The 18,755-nt window shown below is 52.6% G+C and overlaps 1 protein-coding gene across 3 annotated transcripts in view; it reads left to right on the top strand.

Moving 5' to 3' along the window:
* The first annotated feature begins 275 nt into the window (after window positions 1-275).
* The window catches only part of CPAMD8 (C3 and PZP like alpha-2-macroglobulin domain containing 8), a 98,806-nt gene continuing 80,326 nt past the window's right edge, over window positions 276-18,755 (top strand). For all 3 annotated transcript variants that reach the window (XR_004349427.1, XM_032629015.1, XM_032629014.1), the window contains exons 1-9: window positions 276-451; window positions 3,978-4,129; window positions 5,754-5,776; window positions 10,836-11,001; window positions 11,081-11,133; window positions 14,561-14,578; window positions 14,976-15,030; window positions 16,009-16,122; window positions 17,219-17,303. Coding sequence is in view for 2 of the 3 variants with exons in the window: in XM_032629015.1 (XP_032484906.1) it covers window positions 282-451; window positions 3,978-4,129; window positions 5,754-5,776; window positions 10,836-11,001; window positions 11,081-11,133; window positions 14,561-14,578; window positions 14,976-15,030; window positions 16,009-16,122; window positions 17,219-17,303 (836 nt within the window). In the remaining variant the exon portion in view is untranslated. The remainder of the gene's footprint in view (window positions 452-3,977; window positions 4,130-5,753; window positions 5,777-10,835; window positions 11,002-11,080; window positions 11,134-14,560; window positions 14,579-14,975; window positions 15,031-16,008; window positions 16,123-17,218; window positions 17,304-18,755) is intronic.

Consider the following 18,755-nt stretch of genomic DNA (forward strand, 5'->3'; position numbering starts at 1 on the left):
CGAAGGGGAAGGGAATGGGTCAGGTCTGGGGGTGCGTCCGGGCTGAGGGCGGGGCGGGTCCCAGGAGATATTGGGGGAGAGTCGGTTTTGAGGGGGGGGATGAGTCCCGGGAAGGGAGCGGGGGGAGGGGGCGGGACGAGGTCCGGAGAGTGGGCGGGGCGGGAGGCCGGGAGGGGGTGAGCGGGGCGGGTCCGGGTGGGGGCGGGCCCGGGGACAAGGCGGGTCCGGGGAGGGGGCTGGTCCCCCGCTGCCCCAGCCTAGCCGGGCGCGGAGTTGGGCGCATGGCGCCGGGCGCACTGCGCGGGGGCTGCGAACAAAGGGCCCCCTACCCGGGCGCGGCAGCCCCGTGGAGCCGGAAAATGTGGGTCGCCCTGCTCTGGCCGCTGCTCCGGCTCCTGCTGCTGCTGCTGTCGCCGCGGGACGGCGTGCGCGCTGCGCAGTCCCAGGCCCCGTGAGTAGCCCCGGGCGACGGAGGAGGCTGGCCGCCTTCTCGGGGTGGGGGTCGCGGGGTCTGGTTCAGAGACGCAGCGACCTGTCCAAGGCCACACAGCCTCCGGGCTGGGCGGGACCTAGAATCTTGACCCCCTAGCCGCCACGAGTCGGACTGGGAAGAGGGTAGCCTGAGGCTTCAGAAGTGGCCCCGTGGGGGTACAAGGACTCCTCAGAGCTAAGGCGGTGAGGCCCTCCCCCCATCCCACCTCGCTCCCTTGGTGTGACCAGGGCTGTCTTCTTGGGTGGCGATTTCCAGTTGTCCGTGGCTTGAAGGTAAGAGGTGCGTGTCTTGGCTGAGAAATGGAAGGAGAGACCTGCCGTTCGTTCCGTTTTCCTTGGGAGGGCGTGGGGGGGGGGTGGGGCGGAGGAAGTGTTTATTTTGCTTCCACATTTTTCTTGAAGTTTGCTTACAGAGCTTCTGGTGAGTTGAAACAGTGAGGAGGTGAATTAACTAGCTGCTAAGGAGAATTTCCCATGAGTTGGCTTCACAGGGACTATTCGCAGACCTGCCAAGTTTGGGTGAGCCCTGCGGGGTTGTGGGCTGGGAGGGGGCCTGCCTGCAGCGGCTCAAGCTCAGCCGTTTAGTGCAGACCGGCCTTTCTGAGCCTTGTTCAAGCAGCCCTTGTATAGGAGTTCCCAGAAAACAGGTCAGCAGTGAGACGAGGTGAGCGGAGGCACCTCCCGTGCTGCTCCTTTGGATTACAAGTTTGAAAAGTAAGACACCGTGCTGCAGTTGGAATCATGGGATTTACCTCCCCTGGGCCTTGTGAAATTGGAACCCAGCAAACTTTTGACCTGATGCTTTCAAAGCTGGCATCCCTCAGGAGAGCAGTTTTCAGCCAAGGGGCGATTTTTGTCTCCCTGGGGTCATTCAGCAATGTCCGGAGGCATTTTTGGTTGTCACATCTAGGGGGAGGCCATGCGGCTGGAATCTACTGGGTGGAGGCCAGGGATGCTGCTACACATCCTGCCATGCACAGGACAGTCCCCAGCACGAAGCATGACCCTGCCTTCCATGAGAGACCCCGCCTTATAAGGACCAAATTCAGAGTTCCTGTGTTGCAGGGTTTTAAACAGTTCTCAGGAGTGTTTGCCTCTGACTAAAATTGCCCTGGGATCTTACCTACTGTTGGGTCAAACGGAACTTCCGTGCTGGGAGACACACAGTGACCAACCCAGGGGTCCAGATTAGCTGACCTCTAAGCCAGAGCCATGGCTTATCAGCCCGAAGGATCCCGTTTTAGGAATAGCCCCGGATACCCACTTCTATGATCCATTTGATTGTAGTGTGAGGAATGCCTGATGCCAGAAAGCCCCATGGATTTGCACACTGTTATGAGACCAATACTGTCTACACTTTACCAAATACCACCCTTCCCCGGATGGGACCTTCCAAGACCAAAGGATGAGAAGCCAGTGTCAGCCCAGATGGCAGGGGTGTATCAGGTAGACAGTGATTGGCTGGCGAGCCCTCCAACAGCTGTAATTCCTGAGTCGCAGGGAGAGTTAATTTGATTCCATCAGGTTCTCTGGGCCTGTGAGTGAAGACCCTAACTCAGATCTGGATAAGGGCTTTAGAAGTGCCCAAGGAAAGTGAACACATGGATTGTGTATTTCCCCCAGTACTCTTCCACACTCAGCAGGTGCTATGTGGGAGGCCCTGTGGGTCATCTGGGAGCTGGGCAGAAAGTTTCTGTCCTGAAGGTGGCCGTATTCCCGTGCTGCAGTGGGGCAGGACACACAGGAACCCAGGGTCATTGCCCGTGCAGGTCGGTGTTAAAGATAGTACACATCACGTACGTGGGGGTGATTGTGTGCTCCAGACAGTACAGTTACGTACCCAGGATCATTGCGTGCTCTGTGCACTGCTGAGGCCAGACGCTGCAGAGGTGACCCCAGGGTCATTGCACCCTCTGGTCAGTGCTGGAGCTGGATGGTGCACATCACACATGAAGCAAAGGTCTTCCCATGCTTGAGGTAGTACATGTCTGTCCCAGGGTCACTGAATGCTGTGTTTGATGCTGGAGTGGGACAGAACATATAGGACGCAGGGTCAGTACACACTGTGGTCAGTGCTGGATCCGGACAGAACATCCATGAAACCCAGGGTCATTGCATGCTCCGGCTGGTGCAGTCACATACCCAGGATCAATGTATGCTCTGTGCAGGGCCAAGGCCTGACACTGCAGAGGAGCCCTGTCATTGCAGGCGCTTGTCGGTGCTGGAGTCAGACAGAACATCGGACCCCAGGGTTACTGGGTCCAGCCACTGCTGGGCAGTGCACCTACGAAACTAGGGTCTTTGCACACTCTCATCAGTGCTGGAGTCATATAGTACATGGCATGTCTCGAAGGTCCTCTTCGTGTATGGTGTGTGGTAAGGGTCTAAATTCATCTCTTTGTATGTGGACCTGGGGTTGTCCCAGAGAGGATGTTGAGAAATAAAAAAACCTCTCCTGATCTCACTGTTTGCCCAGTGTCTTCCCTCTCTCCTCTTTCCTTCTGAAGCCTGTAGTTCTGCAGCGTTGGAATTGTGCTGCCTTTGCTGCCAGGCTCCTGGCACTTGCCATTGCCCTGTGAGTGGGTCACGTGGTTACGGATGAGCCTTTGTGATCTTCTACCTAAGGCTGCAAAATAACGGGGAAGCAGGAGCTCAGGTGGGGAGGACCTAGGCCTCCAGGTCCGGTGCCATAAGGGGACCCCAGGGCCCTCTCCTGCCTGGCTGGGTGATCTGGTGCACGTTCCTTCTCCTTCTGCAAGGTCAGGCCTTCCCGTCTGGAAAACAGGATAATAACACCTCTCTTCCAGAAATGTCTTCCCGGTCAAGCTGAGTCTTTTGAGAAAGAAAGAGCTGTTTTGACTCCATTGTTCACAGTGCTTTTCCTGTTTCAGGCCATTTAGTTTGTTTTTAGGGTCTTATTCTTAAAATTAATGCTGCAGGTAGTTCCTTGCTTCTTTCCACTGGGGTCCAGAGTCTGGCTGCCTGGGTTTGTAGCCTAATCTCTCACTGACTCGGGCACATGAATTGGCTTCTCTGGGGCTTAATTTCTGACTCTGTAAATGGGAGATGTTAGCACGTCTCATGGGTGGCTTTGAGGATGAAGTGGGATCCTACCAGTAACTCAGTCTACAGGGGAGAGTATTTTAGTTTGTGGGTGTGGCATGTGCAAAGGTCCTGTGGCAGAAGGAGCTGCGGAAAAAAGTCCAGAGGCCATAATGCCGAGATCGAAGGGGGTGTGGTTCCGGGTAGATCCAGAGAAGCCAGATTCTTACTTACTCGGGGTGGGGGGTACTTCAGAGGTGAACAAGCCTCAAGGAGCTCACAGGTTGGTAGGGGACACGGACACATAAAGTGACAGTGCCAGTGGAGTGTGGTCAGGCATAGGTGGGAGTCCACCTAGGGTGCACCCTGATTCAGCCAGGTGACAGTGAGGCTAGGGATGAGTCAGGACCTTTGGCCTTCACTGCGGTTCTCCTCTTCTGCAGGGGCTATTTGATCGCTGCACCCTCCGTCTTCCGCTCAGGAGTGGAGGAAGTCATCAGTGTGACCATCTTTAACTCCCCGAGGGAAGTCATGGTCCAGGCTCAGCTGGTGGCCCAGGGCGAGGCAGTGGCGCAGAGCCAGGGAGCCATCCTGGGTAGGTCCCTGGGGTGCCTGACCAGGCCTTCCCCTCCCTTTGCAAAGTGGTCTTTAGGGCTCAGGCAGTATCGGCATTGCTTTGCTTCCTTCCCACTTCACCTCCAGAACCCTGGCAGGAGTAGGAGGACAGGTTGCATTCTCCTCACTTTACAGATGGAGAGAGTAAGGCCCAGCAGGGGAAGCCACCTGCCCAGTCTGGGAAATCAGAGTTCCTTGTTCCTCAGCACCTCAGGTTCAGTGAGTGCAGATCTGGATAGATTTAGGCACCCTTTCGTGCCAGTTTTGGCTAGACGTGGGAAGGGGGCCCAGAGGGAATCTTGTGACCTTTTCAGATCCTTTGTTGAGCTTCTAGCACCCCTGTGGTGTTAGACCTGGAGCTGGGCTCACAGCCAGCCTGCCACTGAGTTGAGCTCAGGCCCTCGGCCAGCCTCTCCCTGGCTCTCCTTCGTAAAATGCAGACAACAGCAGCAGCGTTGGCCTCTTGGACTAAGTGTGGAGACCAGGCGCTGCCTTAGGGCCTGCCGACAAGGCAGCCTCTGTCCCCTGGGAGAGGGAGACTCGGGTAGGCAGGAGAAGTGCAGGCAGTCCCGACTCCACTGGCCAGTCCTGAAACCCAAATCAGGTTGGCTTCAGCAACAGAGAGTTTATGGGCTCTTATAACTGGAAAAGTCCCCTGGCATCACTGGCCCAGTCTCCCAGCTCCACTTCTGGATGTGCCTGTGTCTCTCCAAAGCAGGGAGGGACTGGCAGTTACAGGACCTTTGGGCAAAGTCCCAGGATTAACTCTTGATTGGCTCATGTTGGGTCATGTGCTCAATCCTGAGCCAATCCCCGTGAGCAGAGGGAAGGCCTATGCTGATTGGCCCATGTGGGTCATGTGCTCAACTCTGAACCAAGTCCTGTGACCAGGTGGACGGCCCATGCTGATTGGCCCATTTTAGGACATGTGCTCAACTCTGAACCAATCACCGTGTCTAGGAGGAAGGCCTATGTAGATCTGCACAGAGCCCCAGGGAAGATGGGCAGAACCCACTAAACCTTAAGAATTAGGAGTTGGGTAGGTGGGCTCCTGCAAGAAAATCGGGCTTCTGCTAGCAGGAAATGGACACTGGGAGGCAGAAACAGTAGATGCCTAATTAAGTCCTGGAGGCCAAAGAGCCTGGAGAAGTGTCAGACGACAGATGACTCAGTTTGGGTGGAAGAGAGAGGTAGATGGAAGACTAGTTAGACCCATTGGAGTGAGGTCCACTGGAGACCTCAGGCTTCTCTTTTTTCTCTCCACCTTTCTCCTTGTTCCTCTCCCGTGGAGTTTTCTCTTTGCTCCCCTCACAGCTTACCTTGGGCAGGGGCCAGGGGTGAAGTGAATAAAGTATGCAGGCTGGCCAACCTTCCCCTGAATAGCTCGGCTTTGTCCATGCCCTCCGGTCTTCAGTACTCTCCAGCTTGGAGGAAACCTCTCACTTCCGCCGATCCCAGCCCAGGCCAGACCAGCATGACCCAGGGTGTGTGTTTGTCCACAGAAAATCCCTCTGGGTTGAGAAAGCCCCTGTTTGTAAGGTTGCAGCTCAAGGAGGCAGGAAAACACAGCTCCTGATTTAACTGTTTTTATTTTCATTTTTTAGATAAAGGGACGATCAAACTCAAGGTAAGCTATGAATTTTTAAAATCAGAAACCCTACCTTGGAAATAAAGAATTGAACTGGAATGGAACAAGAGAAGTTGTGTTGTGAAAAGAATCCTTAATGGTGATGTAAAAAAAAAAAAAAAGAATAATGAAGGAAAAACAATTTACAAAAGGAGAAAGCTCACCCATAATCCCATTCCTCATACTTTTCACTTTTTCATGTTTCCCATAAATCCTTGTCCACATAAAGACATTTTCTTTCATAGTTGCAGTTAAAGGGTATATTGTGGTCTTTCATGCCATTTTCTCTTCACACGTTGCGTAAACATACTTCCCTGTTTCCAAGTCTCTATAATTGCATCCTATTGTAAATAACATTCCACTGCATCTCTTTTATATACTAATTTACTAACACCTCCCCCTCACACACACATCGCTTGTACATAGTTAGATTTCTTTCTTGTTTTCAGGGTTTTGATAATGTAATCCAAAAGTTGAGAGCATCTTTGTGCGTAAAGCTGTTAACGTACTGGATGCCTGCCTTAGACTGAACAGCCTGAAAGAACTACCAAATTAGGATCCAAGGCTCTTGCTGTGTCCTGTTTTGTCTTGGAAGACACAGCAGTGCACGTGCATGGCACCACCAGCTATACATTAGAGACCAAATTGCCCTCAGCCTTGTTGGCATTGAATATTATTATTTTAAAATTATTTTACATACCAAACTACAGGTAGGTCATTCTCTGACATGGGTTTTTTAACTGGAGTCCTTGGATTTCAAGGCAGTCATAAGCCCTGAAATTGTCGGCTTTTTCTGGGTTAGCTAGTCCTTAACGCTTACCAGATGCTCAAAGGAGTCCCTGAAAGGATGGGCTAAGTAGAGAATCTTTCCAAATTGTAATGTGCTCTCTCCCAGTGATTAGAACCAAGTCCGGGGCGGTTCCTCTTCCATGGGATGGGATGCATCATTAGTGTCTCATTGCTGTGGGGCAGTGGTCTTCCTGCCCTCTTGTCCATGTTAGAATTCTTTCTCTAGAGTTCTCTCCCGGGGGTGAGGTTTGCAGGGTCTGGAGACAGTTATGGTTGTCACAGCTTGGGGGGCAGGGATGGAGGTTGCTACTGGCTTCTAGTGGGTAAAGACCAAGGATGCTGCTCAAGTCCTATAATACACAGGACAGCCCCTCCGCAGAGAATGAGCCAGCCCCAGATGTCAACATTTGGAAAACCCTGGATAAATAGGCTAGAGCCGCCCTTGCCAGCTTCCTGTGAGCAGATCTGCTTTCTTGTGAATAGAATGCAGGGCTGCCCTGTCCACTGATAGATGAACTACTTAGGAAAAAAGAAAGCCTCGTATATTTTATTTAGAGAAGTACTTTTACTAAAGCATATTACTTACCAGAAAGAAAAAAGAAGAAAGGAAGAAACCAGGGCTGCCCCAGCGGGGTTAAGATTATGCTCTGTCCCTAGTCACCGCACATAAGAAGGCACTCTTCACAGGCTAGATGCTGTGGATTTGTATAAGAAACCAGTAAAGGGCCATATAACTTTGGGAGAAGGGCCGGGGATCCCTGGACTGGAGACTTTCAGAAGGGTCTTGGGATCCTTAGCATTTAGAAGAGCTCTGGATGAGCCTTTCTCAACTTGGGGGATGGGGAAGGATGCTCCCCTCCCCCACCGGGGGACAATGGCAGTGTCTGGAGATATTTCTGGTTATGGTAGCTGGGGGTGAGGGTGCTACTGCCATCTAGTGGGTGGAGGTCAGGGATGCTGCTCAACACTCTACAGGGACAGGACGCCCCCGTCCCCGTCACGGCAGAGGATGATTCAGCCCTAAACGTCAGTAGTGCCGAAGTTGAGTTAAGAAACTCTGCTCTGTGGAACCATGGTGTGGGCCTCAGACAAGAGAGAAGCTGCTCTTGTGGGTGTAGGACTCCCCTGCCCACTACCCCACCCACTCCCCAGCCGTGCCTGCCTTGGGGACCTGAGTGCTTCCGGGTACAGGGTTTGGAAACCCGTGTTGTGGGGACCTAGTGTTGCCACTGACTGCCACGGGCAGGCTCTGCCCGGTCTGTGCCTCTCCTCGTCCTTCTCATCTGTGCAGCAGCGAGGATGCCGGTAAGAGGCCCTTGATGGAACTTTCAAGAAAGCGTACCTAAAACCTCGTGATATTTGTTTTATTCTGATTTTTTAGACTTAACCCGTGCATCTGTGTAACAAATGTCTTAAGCGTCTATTCAGTTTCAAGCAGGAAGTTGGCCACATTCCCTGCTCTCAGCCACCAGCCTTATTGGTGATGGGCAAAGGGGTGGGTCAGATAGTAAACCCTCAACTACATAAACATGATCACCTCAGATAGTAGCATGTGTCCTATTTTAGGACACTAAATGTTAATCAAATTCTAACATTTTATTTTAAAATGTGTCAGAGAAAGAGAATGCTGAGGAGTGGGGGGTAGAGTCACATTTTATATGGCAGCAGGGTCCCTCTGAGCTGAAACCAGGAGGAACCGACATGCAGGAATCTGGGGGCAGGGCATTCCAGGCAGAGGGAACCACCAGTGCAAAAGCCCTGGGGCAGGAAAGAGGCCAAAAGAGGCAGCCAGTGGCCTGGAGTGGAGCCAGCCAGCAGCTCCCATGAATAGTGGGAGGGAGATTTCCAATCTGTGGAATCAGCCTTCACCTGAATCCCTGTGCTTTGGATGGTTTCCATTTAGGAGTGGAATCGTGATACCTGCCGCCACTAACCATGGGTGTCTACTGTGTGCCATGCCTTTATAGTCCTGATCACCCATCTGCACAGCAATGTGTCGGAAACTCAGGGTCTAGTGAGTCTGGTGGCTTCTCTCTCGGGTATGTTTGGTGGAGTCCGGTAATCTGGGACCCACACCCAGAGCCCCAGGGGCCTCTCCTGCCTGGAGGGGTGGGGAGCTGGGCGTTCATCAGGGCGGTGGATCAGCCTGCCGTAGGACTGGCCCCTCCACACAGCCTTCCCCAGAGGACAGCCAGCCTCTTGCTTTAGCTGGGCCCCAAGCCCCCCACCTTTGTACTCAGCTGCCAGCTACACTAACTTTGCCTGGCCGCCTCCCTTGCTTGGATCTCGGCCCCCCGAGTCCTTGGCTGTCACTGATGCTAAAGGAGCAAATGTGGATCACTGAGGTCAGGGGTGGGGATGGGGGTCAGCTCAGTCCAGAACCTTCCGGCAAGACCTCTGAGGGCTGGCAGGTGCAGGACCAGTAGGAATGCCACTTTGAGCTGAGATTTGATTGGAAACGGCAGCTCTGCAGCTTTCAAGACCCGGGGCGGGTCACTTCATGTCCCCAAAGGTCACATCTGATCCTTTCTGTTCTCAGGGGCAGCTTCTTGGTCCCAGCACCCACGACCCCCCGCTGGCACACAGCCCCCCTCCCCTCCCCCCCCCCCCCCCCCCCCCCCCCCGGCCCACCAGCTACTTCCTACCTGTCCATGCCTGCTCCCCTGGGTGGCCTGGGGTTTTTTCCTCCTTGCATGGAGGTCTTTGGCTGGTGCTGAGTGGTTTCCAGAAACAAAAGCAGGTAAAGATTTGGGGGTCAAAGTAAGGGGATTATCCTCAAGTTCGTCCTAAAGGTTCTCAAGGTTAACTGCAGTTAGGAGGGACCCCAGAGTCCTGAGACGCCCCATCCCGAGGGTGGCAGGTGGGCAGGCAGGCAGGCAGGGTCCCTCTGATGCTGTTCAGAGCAGACAAGAGAGGCAGCCAGAGACAGGTGCTGGAAGGATGGAGAAGGTCCTGGCATGCCCCGACCTCATCCATAAAATGGGCACACTGGTGTGAGGACCGGTCAGATAATTCACCAGGATACTTAGCATGGTTGCTTGCTGTGATGGTGATGAAGACTTTTTCACCCCTTGAGCAATCACACAGGTGGATGCTGACAAACAACTGGGAGAAGAACACCCCCGCATTTGGATGGTCTTAGGAACAGGTGGTGCTGTAGCTCCCAGTGTGAACTGATGACACGTAATGTCCACCCGCCAGGCACCCAGGGTTGGCCACGAGCATCGCATTCATGGCACATGGTCACATCCAGAGTCGTGACTTTTGTTTGCTTTAGTCACAAAAGGAGTTTCTGTAGGCTATGACTCACATGCATGGGTATTCGGCTCATCGCTTAAAAAGGAAAAAATGAGGGAATTATATAGGGTAGTTTCCATTCCCTAAATGTTGGAAATTTTGCCATAGAAGGATTTGAACTCCAGGGTGAATCCTTAAGACTGCAGTGGGTATTTTTTTAATCCATCTAGGTGGCCAAAAAAACCCTCTTTTTTTTTTTTTTTTTTTTACCACTTTCACCATTTTAAAGTGGACAGTTCAGTGGCATTTAGAACATTCACATTGCAACCACCACCCCCATCTAGTTCCAGAACACTTTCATTACCCAGGAAGGAAACCCCATCCCCGTTAGCTGTCACTCCCCATTCCCCAACTCCCTCCAGCTCCTGGTACCCAATAATCTGCTTTCTGTCTCTATGGATTTGCCTATTGTGGACATTTCATATAAATGGGATTGTATAATGTGTGTGCAGTGTTTACAGTGAGACAAAGCACAGAGGCTCATGCACTATATACATATATGAAATATGAAAACATACATACATATGCATACATGTATATATGTATATGAAGGGACTAGGGTCTCCATACCTCCCAGCTTACCAGCTATGACTGCATTTGGGTAAGATGGGAGATAATTCTTGTAGCTCTACAGGGATGAGAATATCTTTGCAAGCTTGCAGTGTCAGGAGAGGAGAAGGCTCTGTCTTGTCAAGCTACACCAGTGTTTCTCATTCTCAGCGCTGCTGACCGCTGTCCTGTGCTTCACAGGGTCTTGAACAGCATCCCTGGTCTCCACCCACCAGATGCCCAGTAGCGCCTGCTCCCCGAAGCTGTGACACCCCAAAAATCTCCAGAAACTGCTGAGTGTCCCCTGGGTGCACAATTGCCCCCGGGTGTGCTCCCCTGTCCTAGATCTCCATGCTGCTTTCACAATACCTGGGTACCTTCCAGGGTGACACGCCCTGCCCAAAGCTCTGTGCTCTGCCTGCAGGTGCCCACGGGCCTCTGGGGCCAGGCCCTCCTGAAGGTGTGGGGCCGTGGTTGGTGGGCAGAGGAGGGCCCCTTCTTCCACAACCAGACTTCAGTGACTGTGGACAGCCGGGGAGCCTCTGTGTTCATCCAGACCGACAAGCCGGTGTACAGGCCCCAACACCGAGGTGGGTGGCCGGTGCGCGCCAGGGCGGGGAGGGCCAGCCATGGCCTGGAGCTGCCAAACGCCTATGTCCTTTCTTCCAGTGCTCATCAGCATCTTCACTGTCACTCCAGACCTGAGGCCCATCAGCGAGAAGGTGAGATTGGCTTCTAAAACCGTGGGCCCGGAACATACCCACCTGGGTTCGGCCTGGCCAGGGCCACCATCCACAACTGGCCTTTCCCCCGCCTCTTCCAATTTCTACCTCCATTCTCGGTTTCTTCCTGGGGCTCCACGTCCCTTGGGGGACCCAGGGGAAGTTCTGTGTGACAAGAGCGCTTGTGGGCATGCTTCCTCCGCAAGGGGTACCAGTGGTCCCCGCAGTGGCCAGTACCCCTCTGTGCGGGGTCGGGGCCGTGGCACATCATTTAAAATCTTAATAGCCCTGCATTTGTTTAACGTTTATTAGAAAGAAAATATAATTGCCACTTAAAACCCACCGTTTCTCCTTCAAAGTAAATACACTCACATAAAAAAGGCATTGATTTTCTCTTAATCTTTATTTGGAAATAACTTCAATAACTTATTTGGAAGAAAGTCACAGAGAACTTCCCATAAGCCCTTCATGGAGCCCAGGGGTGGGCAAACTTCCTGTAAAGGGCCAGGTAGTAAGTACGTTCGGGTCTGCCAGTCAGAGGGATTCTGTCATAACTTGAATGGACTCAGCTACAGACAGCACGTGAATGAATGGGTGTGCCTGGGTGCCAATAAAGCTTTATTTACACAAACAGCCAGAGGGACGGATTTAGCCCAAGGGTCATAGTTGGCCAAGCTCTGATCAGGAACAGAGGTTCTCAAACTGGAGTGTGCAGCAGAACCACCTGGAGGGCTTGTTCACATACAAGTTATTGGGCCCTCGCCAGAATTTTTTTTTTTTTTTTGCGATACGCGGGCCTCTCACTGTTGTGGCCCCTCCCGTTGCGGAGCACAGGCTCCAGACACGCAGGCTCAGCGGCCGTGTCTCACGGGCGCAGCCGCTCCGCGGCATGTGGGATCTTCCAGGATCGGGTCACGAACCCGTGTCCCCTGCATCGACAGGCGGACTCTCAACCACTGCGCCACCAGGGAAGCCCTCCCCAGAATTTTTGATTCAGCAGCTTCCTGGATGGGCCCCAAGGATCTGTATTTCTCACAAGTCCCTGGTTTCTGCTGCTGCTCTGGGAAACCCACTTTGAGAACCACGTATCTAGATTCACCAATTACAAAACATTTTATTATATTTATGTGCTTTCAGTGTGTGTATATACATATACATGTATTGTATGTATATATGTATATGTACATACATAGTTTTAAAATTATTTTAATGATATATCATTTGAGAATAATTTGCAGATATCACATCTCTTTGTCCCCGAACACCTCCTGTATCCTTTAAAGAACAAGAACATTCTTTCAAACAACGAAAGTACAATCATTACATTTGGGAATTTTGACATCGGTACAATAATATTATCTAATCCAGAGTCCATATTGTTCCAATAATGTCCTTTATAGCATGTTTCTTTGCTGGTCCAGGACCTAGTCTCTGACGACGTGTCGAATTCAATCGTCATGTCTCTCGCATCCTTTACTCTGAATCAGCTCCTCAGCCTTTGCCTGTGTTTCACGGCACTGACGTTTTTGGAGACTCCAGGCAGTTGTTTTGAATGGTGTTCCCCAGTGGGCTGGTCTGCTGGCTTGTTCTCTGCGATCAGGTTCAAGTTGTGCGTCATGGGGGAGGATCCCCAGGAGCCGTGCTGGTCCTCCCCAGCGTGTCGTATCCTGAGGTACCTGACGGTAGTTCAGATAGAGTCTGCCTGGTTTCTCCCCGCCAAAGTCACTGTTTCCCCTTTGTAATCCGTAAGTAATCTGTGGGGGACACTTGAGACTGTGTGGACACCCTGTTACCAGTCACCATGATCACCCGCTAGTTCTAGCCTCCACAGATGAGTTCAGAATTACATGAATCAAAACTTGCTATGATGCTTACAAAGTGGTGATTTTTCCAACTCTGTTGCTTCTTCTGTATTTATTAGTTGGCATTCGGCTGCAAAGAGGCACTTTCAGAAGGAAAGAGATCGTAAAGGAAGAGATTTAAGTAAACTGTACATATCCAGAGCAAAGATGGGAATGCAGTCTGGGGTGACTTCAGTTGAGGGATCCCTGAGGGGTCACGTGTACGGTGGTTACTGCATGCCAGGCGCCGTTCTAACACTTGGGGCACGTGACTGGGCAGAGCAGACCCAGACCCCACCCCAGGGGGCTGGAAAATAATCCTGCAAAATTCTCCAGTGGGCCCCAGCCTAGAAGCACAGTTCCATTGGGTACACGCAGCTTTCTCTTAACTTTCACCAGCCCGAGTTTCCACGTTACTTTTTTCATTAGATCTTTGAATGCACTTGCCCACGTTTTTGACACAGCCTTGCAAACTCACCTCAGTGCCTGAGGTCCTTCTGCCAAAGGAAGGCTTCATACCCAGCTGCCCCCTCCTGGTGGACATTTGCTTGTTTCCAGGTTTCGGTCATTGTCAGAAATGCTGCCACGATTGTTTTTATGCTCAAACCTTCTTTTTCACTGGTGTGTCCTTCCTTAGGCTCAGCTGGACCCCAGGAGTGGGATACTGAGGTCCACGGCCAGGGAGGTTTTGAAGGTCCCAAACGTGTATGTTTCTGAGCGGATGGTGTTGAGTCCCTGTGCCCAGTTGTTTTAGGGGGTCGTCTGCCCACAGCCTTCCCTGGAGAGGGGGCAAGTTGTGCAAGCAGTTGACCTTCACCGGAGTCAGTGTTGACTGTTCAGTGTGACATTGATGGAGCTAGAAGCCAGGCTCCAGGCAGGTGCTGGGGGTTCAGGGATGAAAGCGTGCATTCCAGACCTTCGAGGAACCTGGCATGATCCCTTGAAAAAACAACCCAGCTGCAACATGGGAGGGCTGCCTGGAGGAGCTGTCCTTGGTTGGGGCGTGTGGGAGTCTGGAGAGGAGGGCAGGGCTGTGATGGGGAGCCAGGAACACAGAGGTCCTGGATGGGGCTCAGCCACCCTCATTGCCAGTGGCCACTGTATGAGTTTGCTCAGTGATTTAAAGGGCAGAAATGTATTATTTCCCAGTTCTGGAGGTCAGAAGTCTAAGATCAAGGTGGGGGCAGAATTGGTTCCTTCCAGGGACCATGAAGGAGGGATTTGTTCCAGGCCTCCCTCCTTGGCTTGTAGCTGGCCATCTTCTCTCTGTGTCTTCATATTGTCTTCCCTCTATGTGCATCTGTGTCCAAATTTCCCCTTCTTATCACACCAGTCCTATTGGACTGGGACCTATGCTAGGGACCTTATTTTAGCTCATCACCACTATCAAGACTTATCTCCAAATACAGTCACATTCTGAGACACTGAGCGTGAGGACATCAACATGTGAATTTTGGGAGGAGGGGGACACCATTAAACCCATTACAGAAACTGTGCCTGTCCCGAGGGATGAACACTTAGCGTGCACGGAGGGCTCGGGTCTTATGGGAGGGTTTGCTCACTGCCTCTGTTTGTCTCTGTTGCAGCTGGAAGCTTATGTCCTGGTGAGTGGCCTGCCCCTCTGCAGCTGGCTCAGAGACAGTTAGCCCGCTCTCTGCAAGACCTGGTCTGTTTTTGCCTAAGACCCACCCTCTGGGTTGACCCCTGCCTGCCTCGGCACCCCATAGACTGGGACCTGGTCCATCCCGATCCCTGGGCCCACCCTGGAATAAGCTGAGTGTGTGTCTGTCCATCTCTTTGTAGATTTGCATGCCGCTCCCTAAATGAGGAGGCAGGCCAGCCCTTTCCGCCACCTTGTCCTCAGACAAGTCCCTTCTTTGCCCTGAGCTTCTGTTTGCCCCGAGCTCTCTGTTCTGCCTAGAGAGCAGGCTTGGAAGGCCCGCATGCACACCGGGCACACACAGGCTGCCTTGAGTTTACTGTGCATCCGTCCCCCTGCAGGACCCCCGGGGCTCACGGATGATGGAGTGGAGACACTTGCAGCCCTTATGCTGCGGTAAGTCTCTCTTCTCATCCTCTCTCCTAATTCCTTCTGTGGTTTGGGGCCACCTTTGGGTGGCAGATGTGATAAACCTTCCAGGAAAATAGAATGTGCTCTGTCTGGGCACCTGCCCCTCCTTCCCTGCAGCGTTGGGACCCTCCGCCCACATTTCTGTGTGCCTGGGATCCCAGCTGGGGATCCTCCTGTAACTTGAGATCTTTCTGGAGTATCAGGGCCTTGTTTGTGGGCACCCCCCACCTTCCTCCTGCTGCAGATCTTCTTTGTCCTCATCCCCAACCCAACACGAGCCATGGCATTTTTTTCTTTCTCTATGACAATAAGGGCCATGTAATTGACATCTGTCTCCCTTTGTGCTTCGGTCCTAAGGGAAGTGGAGTCCTGGGAGAGGGGAGCTGTAGGTGGGGTTTGGGGAGACTGAGGACAGCTGTGCACCCTCGACCTGGGAAATGCACAGACATGACAGACCCCTGAGTCCTGCTCGGGGGCTCCTGGCCCCCGCGTGCCTCTGTGAACCAGACACAGAGAATGGGGTCTCTAGCCACCGTGTGGGCTGTGGTGGTTTGTGCAGATCTCCTGGCCTGGCCTTGACCCCTCTCCATGTTCATTTCGCTCTTCCTGATTCTGAGATGCCTGGAGAGGGCTGCCAAGTAGGGACAGGGCTTGTGTGATTCTCTGTCACCAAGGGAACGACTCGCGTGGGGAGCAGAGCTGTCTGCGCCTGGCCTTGGCCTCGGGGGTCCCCCAGGAACCCAAGGTGCAGTGTCTCGCTGCTTCCCCTTCAGACTGCAGAGGTGCTTGTTCTGCACAAATCCCCGCCAGCCTCGGGTGGCTTCTGGCTTCCCCGAGGGACTGCTCGGCCAGGGGAAGGCGCAGGGTCCCCGGGGCGCCTCTGCCCTGACCTCACCACCAGATGCCAGGCCCTCTGTACACTCACTTGCCCCAGGATGAGGGGGGGCGTCTCTCTTCACACAGGTATCACCAACATGACCTTCCCCTTGTCTGACCAGCCGGTACTGGGAGAATGGTTCGTTTTTGTCGAAATGCAAGGCCACGTGTACAACAAGTCCTTTGAAGTTCAGAAGTATGGTAAGTCAGAGAATCTTAGGACCCAAGGATTTCAGATCTGGGAGAAACCACAGCCCTAGTGACAACACACATGACAAGGGGGAAGATGGCAGGAGCCTTATTCGCTGAGGGCTCAGTAGGGCCAGGCATGATATGGAAGGCTGGGCCTTTGTCATGTCCTTTAAAAAAAATTGTAAAATATATGACTTCATATGAGTAGAATCATAAGGTATTTGTCTTTTTGTGAGTAGCTTATATCACGGAGCATAATGTCCTCAGGGTTCATCCATGTTGCATTATGTGTCCGAATGTCCTTCCTTTTTAAGGCTGTCACTTCCTTTTGTTCTTTCATCCTTGTCCTGAACCTATGAGGTATCTCCATTTTACAGATGGGGAAACTGAGGCTGAGAGAGCTGTTAAGGAAACTGCTCAAGTAATAAGAGCTGGGGAATGAACCTGGGCCAGAGCCATATACTCTGCTTCTGTGCTAAAATTCTCCCTGATGGGGTCAAGGATTTCTCTTCCTTTCACGAGGCAGGTCTTGGAAGGAAAATCCTTAGAGGTCAGGATTATGGGTTGCAAGCAACAGAAGCCTGGTGCAGACCCAGTAAGCAAAAGGAAAGGGTTATAGGCTTGTGTAACAAGCTCTCAGGACCAGAGTCTTCATGTTTCCTCCATTCTGCTCCTTGGTGTCCATCTCTCCGTGGGCTGTGCAGTGGGACGAGCTGGCTGGATGTGCCCAGGGTGGCAAAGAGTGACCCTTTCCAGCTGCAGGCACCCTCAGGATGCCCCTGACGGGTCCAGAAGCCTGGCTACTTGTGCACCCCTGGGATGGGCTGGAATTGGCTGCACTCAGTTCAGGTGGCCTAAAACTGATGATACATGGCCCCCTGAGAAAAACGAAGTGCTGGTCCCCCAAAGATAGGAAATAGATGCAGCCGGCAAAACCCCCAGAGAGCTGCTCAGCAACGGGTGGTGTGGATTCCTATGGTGTCAGCAGCACAGAAACCCCAGAGGTGGCTTTGTGTTCCTCCCTCCCACATCTCCGGTACCCTTCTGGGGCCGCCCCAGAGGTGGAAGCCACCCTGCCTCCTTCCTCTCTGCTCTCTCCCTTCAGTGTTGCCGAAGTTTGAGCTCCTTATTGACCCGCCCCGATATATCCAGGACCTGGACACTTGTGAGACCGGCACTGTGCGGGCCAGGTGAGAAAGAGGCGGCCACTGTCGGTGAGCCCTTCCCACTGTGGGCACGCCCCTCCCCTAGGACCCACCCCTTCCCAGCAGTGCTCCTCCCCTAGGACACGCCCCTCCTCCAGAGCACACCCAGTCCCCTTAGGATTTGCTCCTCCCCTAGTACTTGCCCCTCCCCAGGGAAGCCCCTGCCCCTAGGACATGGCCCTCCCCTAGGGCATGCCCTTCCCCAGGGCACACCCCCCAGGCCATGCCCCTTACCCTGCGGGCAGCATCCACAGCCAGTGGACTGACTTACAGCCAGTGGGCTGACCCGTCTAATGACCAGGCTGTTGACGGAGCACGATGTGAGGGTCGACCGGAGGGAGTCAAGAGGCTCTGTCCCTTTCTGGGACCCCTGGGAGAGCCCTACATGGCCCGCGTCCCCGCCCCATCTCTGCCACCTGCCGGAGGTTGTGGCTGAGACTTCTCCCTCGTGTGTCTCCCCTGGCTGTGTGTGTTTTAAAATCCAGGGACGTGGTGGATACACACATTTTTTTTTTAACATCTCTATTGGAGTATAATAGCTTTATATTGTTGTGTTAGTTTCTGCTGTATAACAAAGTGAATCAGCCATGCGTATACATATATCCCCATATCCCCTCCCTCTTGCGCCTCCCTCCCACCCTCCCTTTCCCACCCCTCTAGGTGGTCACAAAGCACCGAGCTGATCTCCCTGTGCTATGTGGCTGCTTCCCACTAGCTATCTATTTTACATTTGGTAGTGTGTATATGTCCATGCCACTCTCTCACTTCGTCCCAGCTTACCCTTCCCCCTCCCCGTGTACGCAAGTCCATTCTCTACGTCTGCATCTTTATTCCTGTCCTGCCCCTAGGGTCATCAGAACCTTTTTTTTTTTTTTTTAGATTCCATATATATGTGTTAGCATATGGTATTTGTTTTTCTCTTTCTGACTTACTTCACTCTGTATGACAGACTCTAGGTCCATCCACCTCATTACAAATGACTCAATTTTGTTTCTTTTTATGGCTGAGTAATATTCCATTGTATATATGTGCCACATCTTCTTTATCCATTCATCTGTTGATGGGCACTTAGGTTGCTTCCATGTCCTGGCTATTGTAAATAGAGCTGCTGGATACACACATTTTATAGTCTAGAAAATACTAGCAAAATTCTGGGTGTTATTTTTTAAATTTTGCTCCCATTTTGCCCCTGTGTCCCAGTAAGCAGGTGTCTCCACTGCATCAGGCATGATATACATACATTTAAGTATTTTACCAACATCCCTGAGAGGATGGTTTTATTCTCATTCTCCCGATGAGGGAACCAAAGCTCAGAGAGGTCAGATCTCTGGTTCAAAGTTGAACTCCCTGGGCACTTAAGCCCAGCCAGGCCTTCCTGTTGTCCACGGTTGCTCGATCCTCTGGGCTGCCTTGCTCCAATGTGTGGCCAGCCTCAGT

This window comes from Phocoena sinus, chromosome 3, assembly GCF_008692025.1.
Source record: "Phocoena sinus isolate mPhoSin1 chromosome 3, mPhoSin1.pri, whole genome shotgun sequence".
Taxonomy (NCBI): Eukaryota; Metazoa; Chordata; class Mammalia; order Artiodactyla; family Phocoenidae; genus Phocoena; species Phocoena sinus.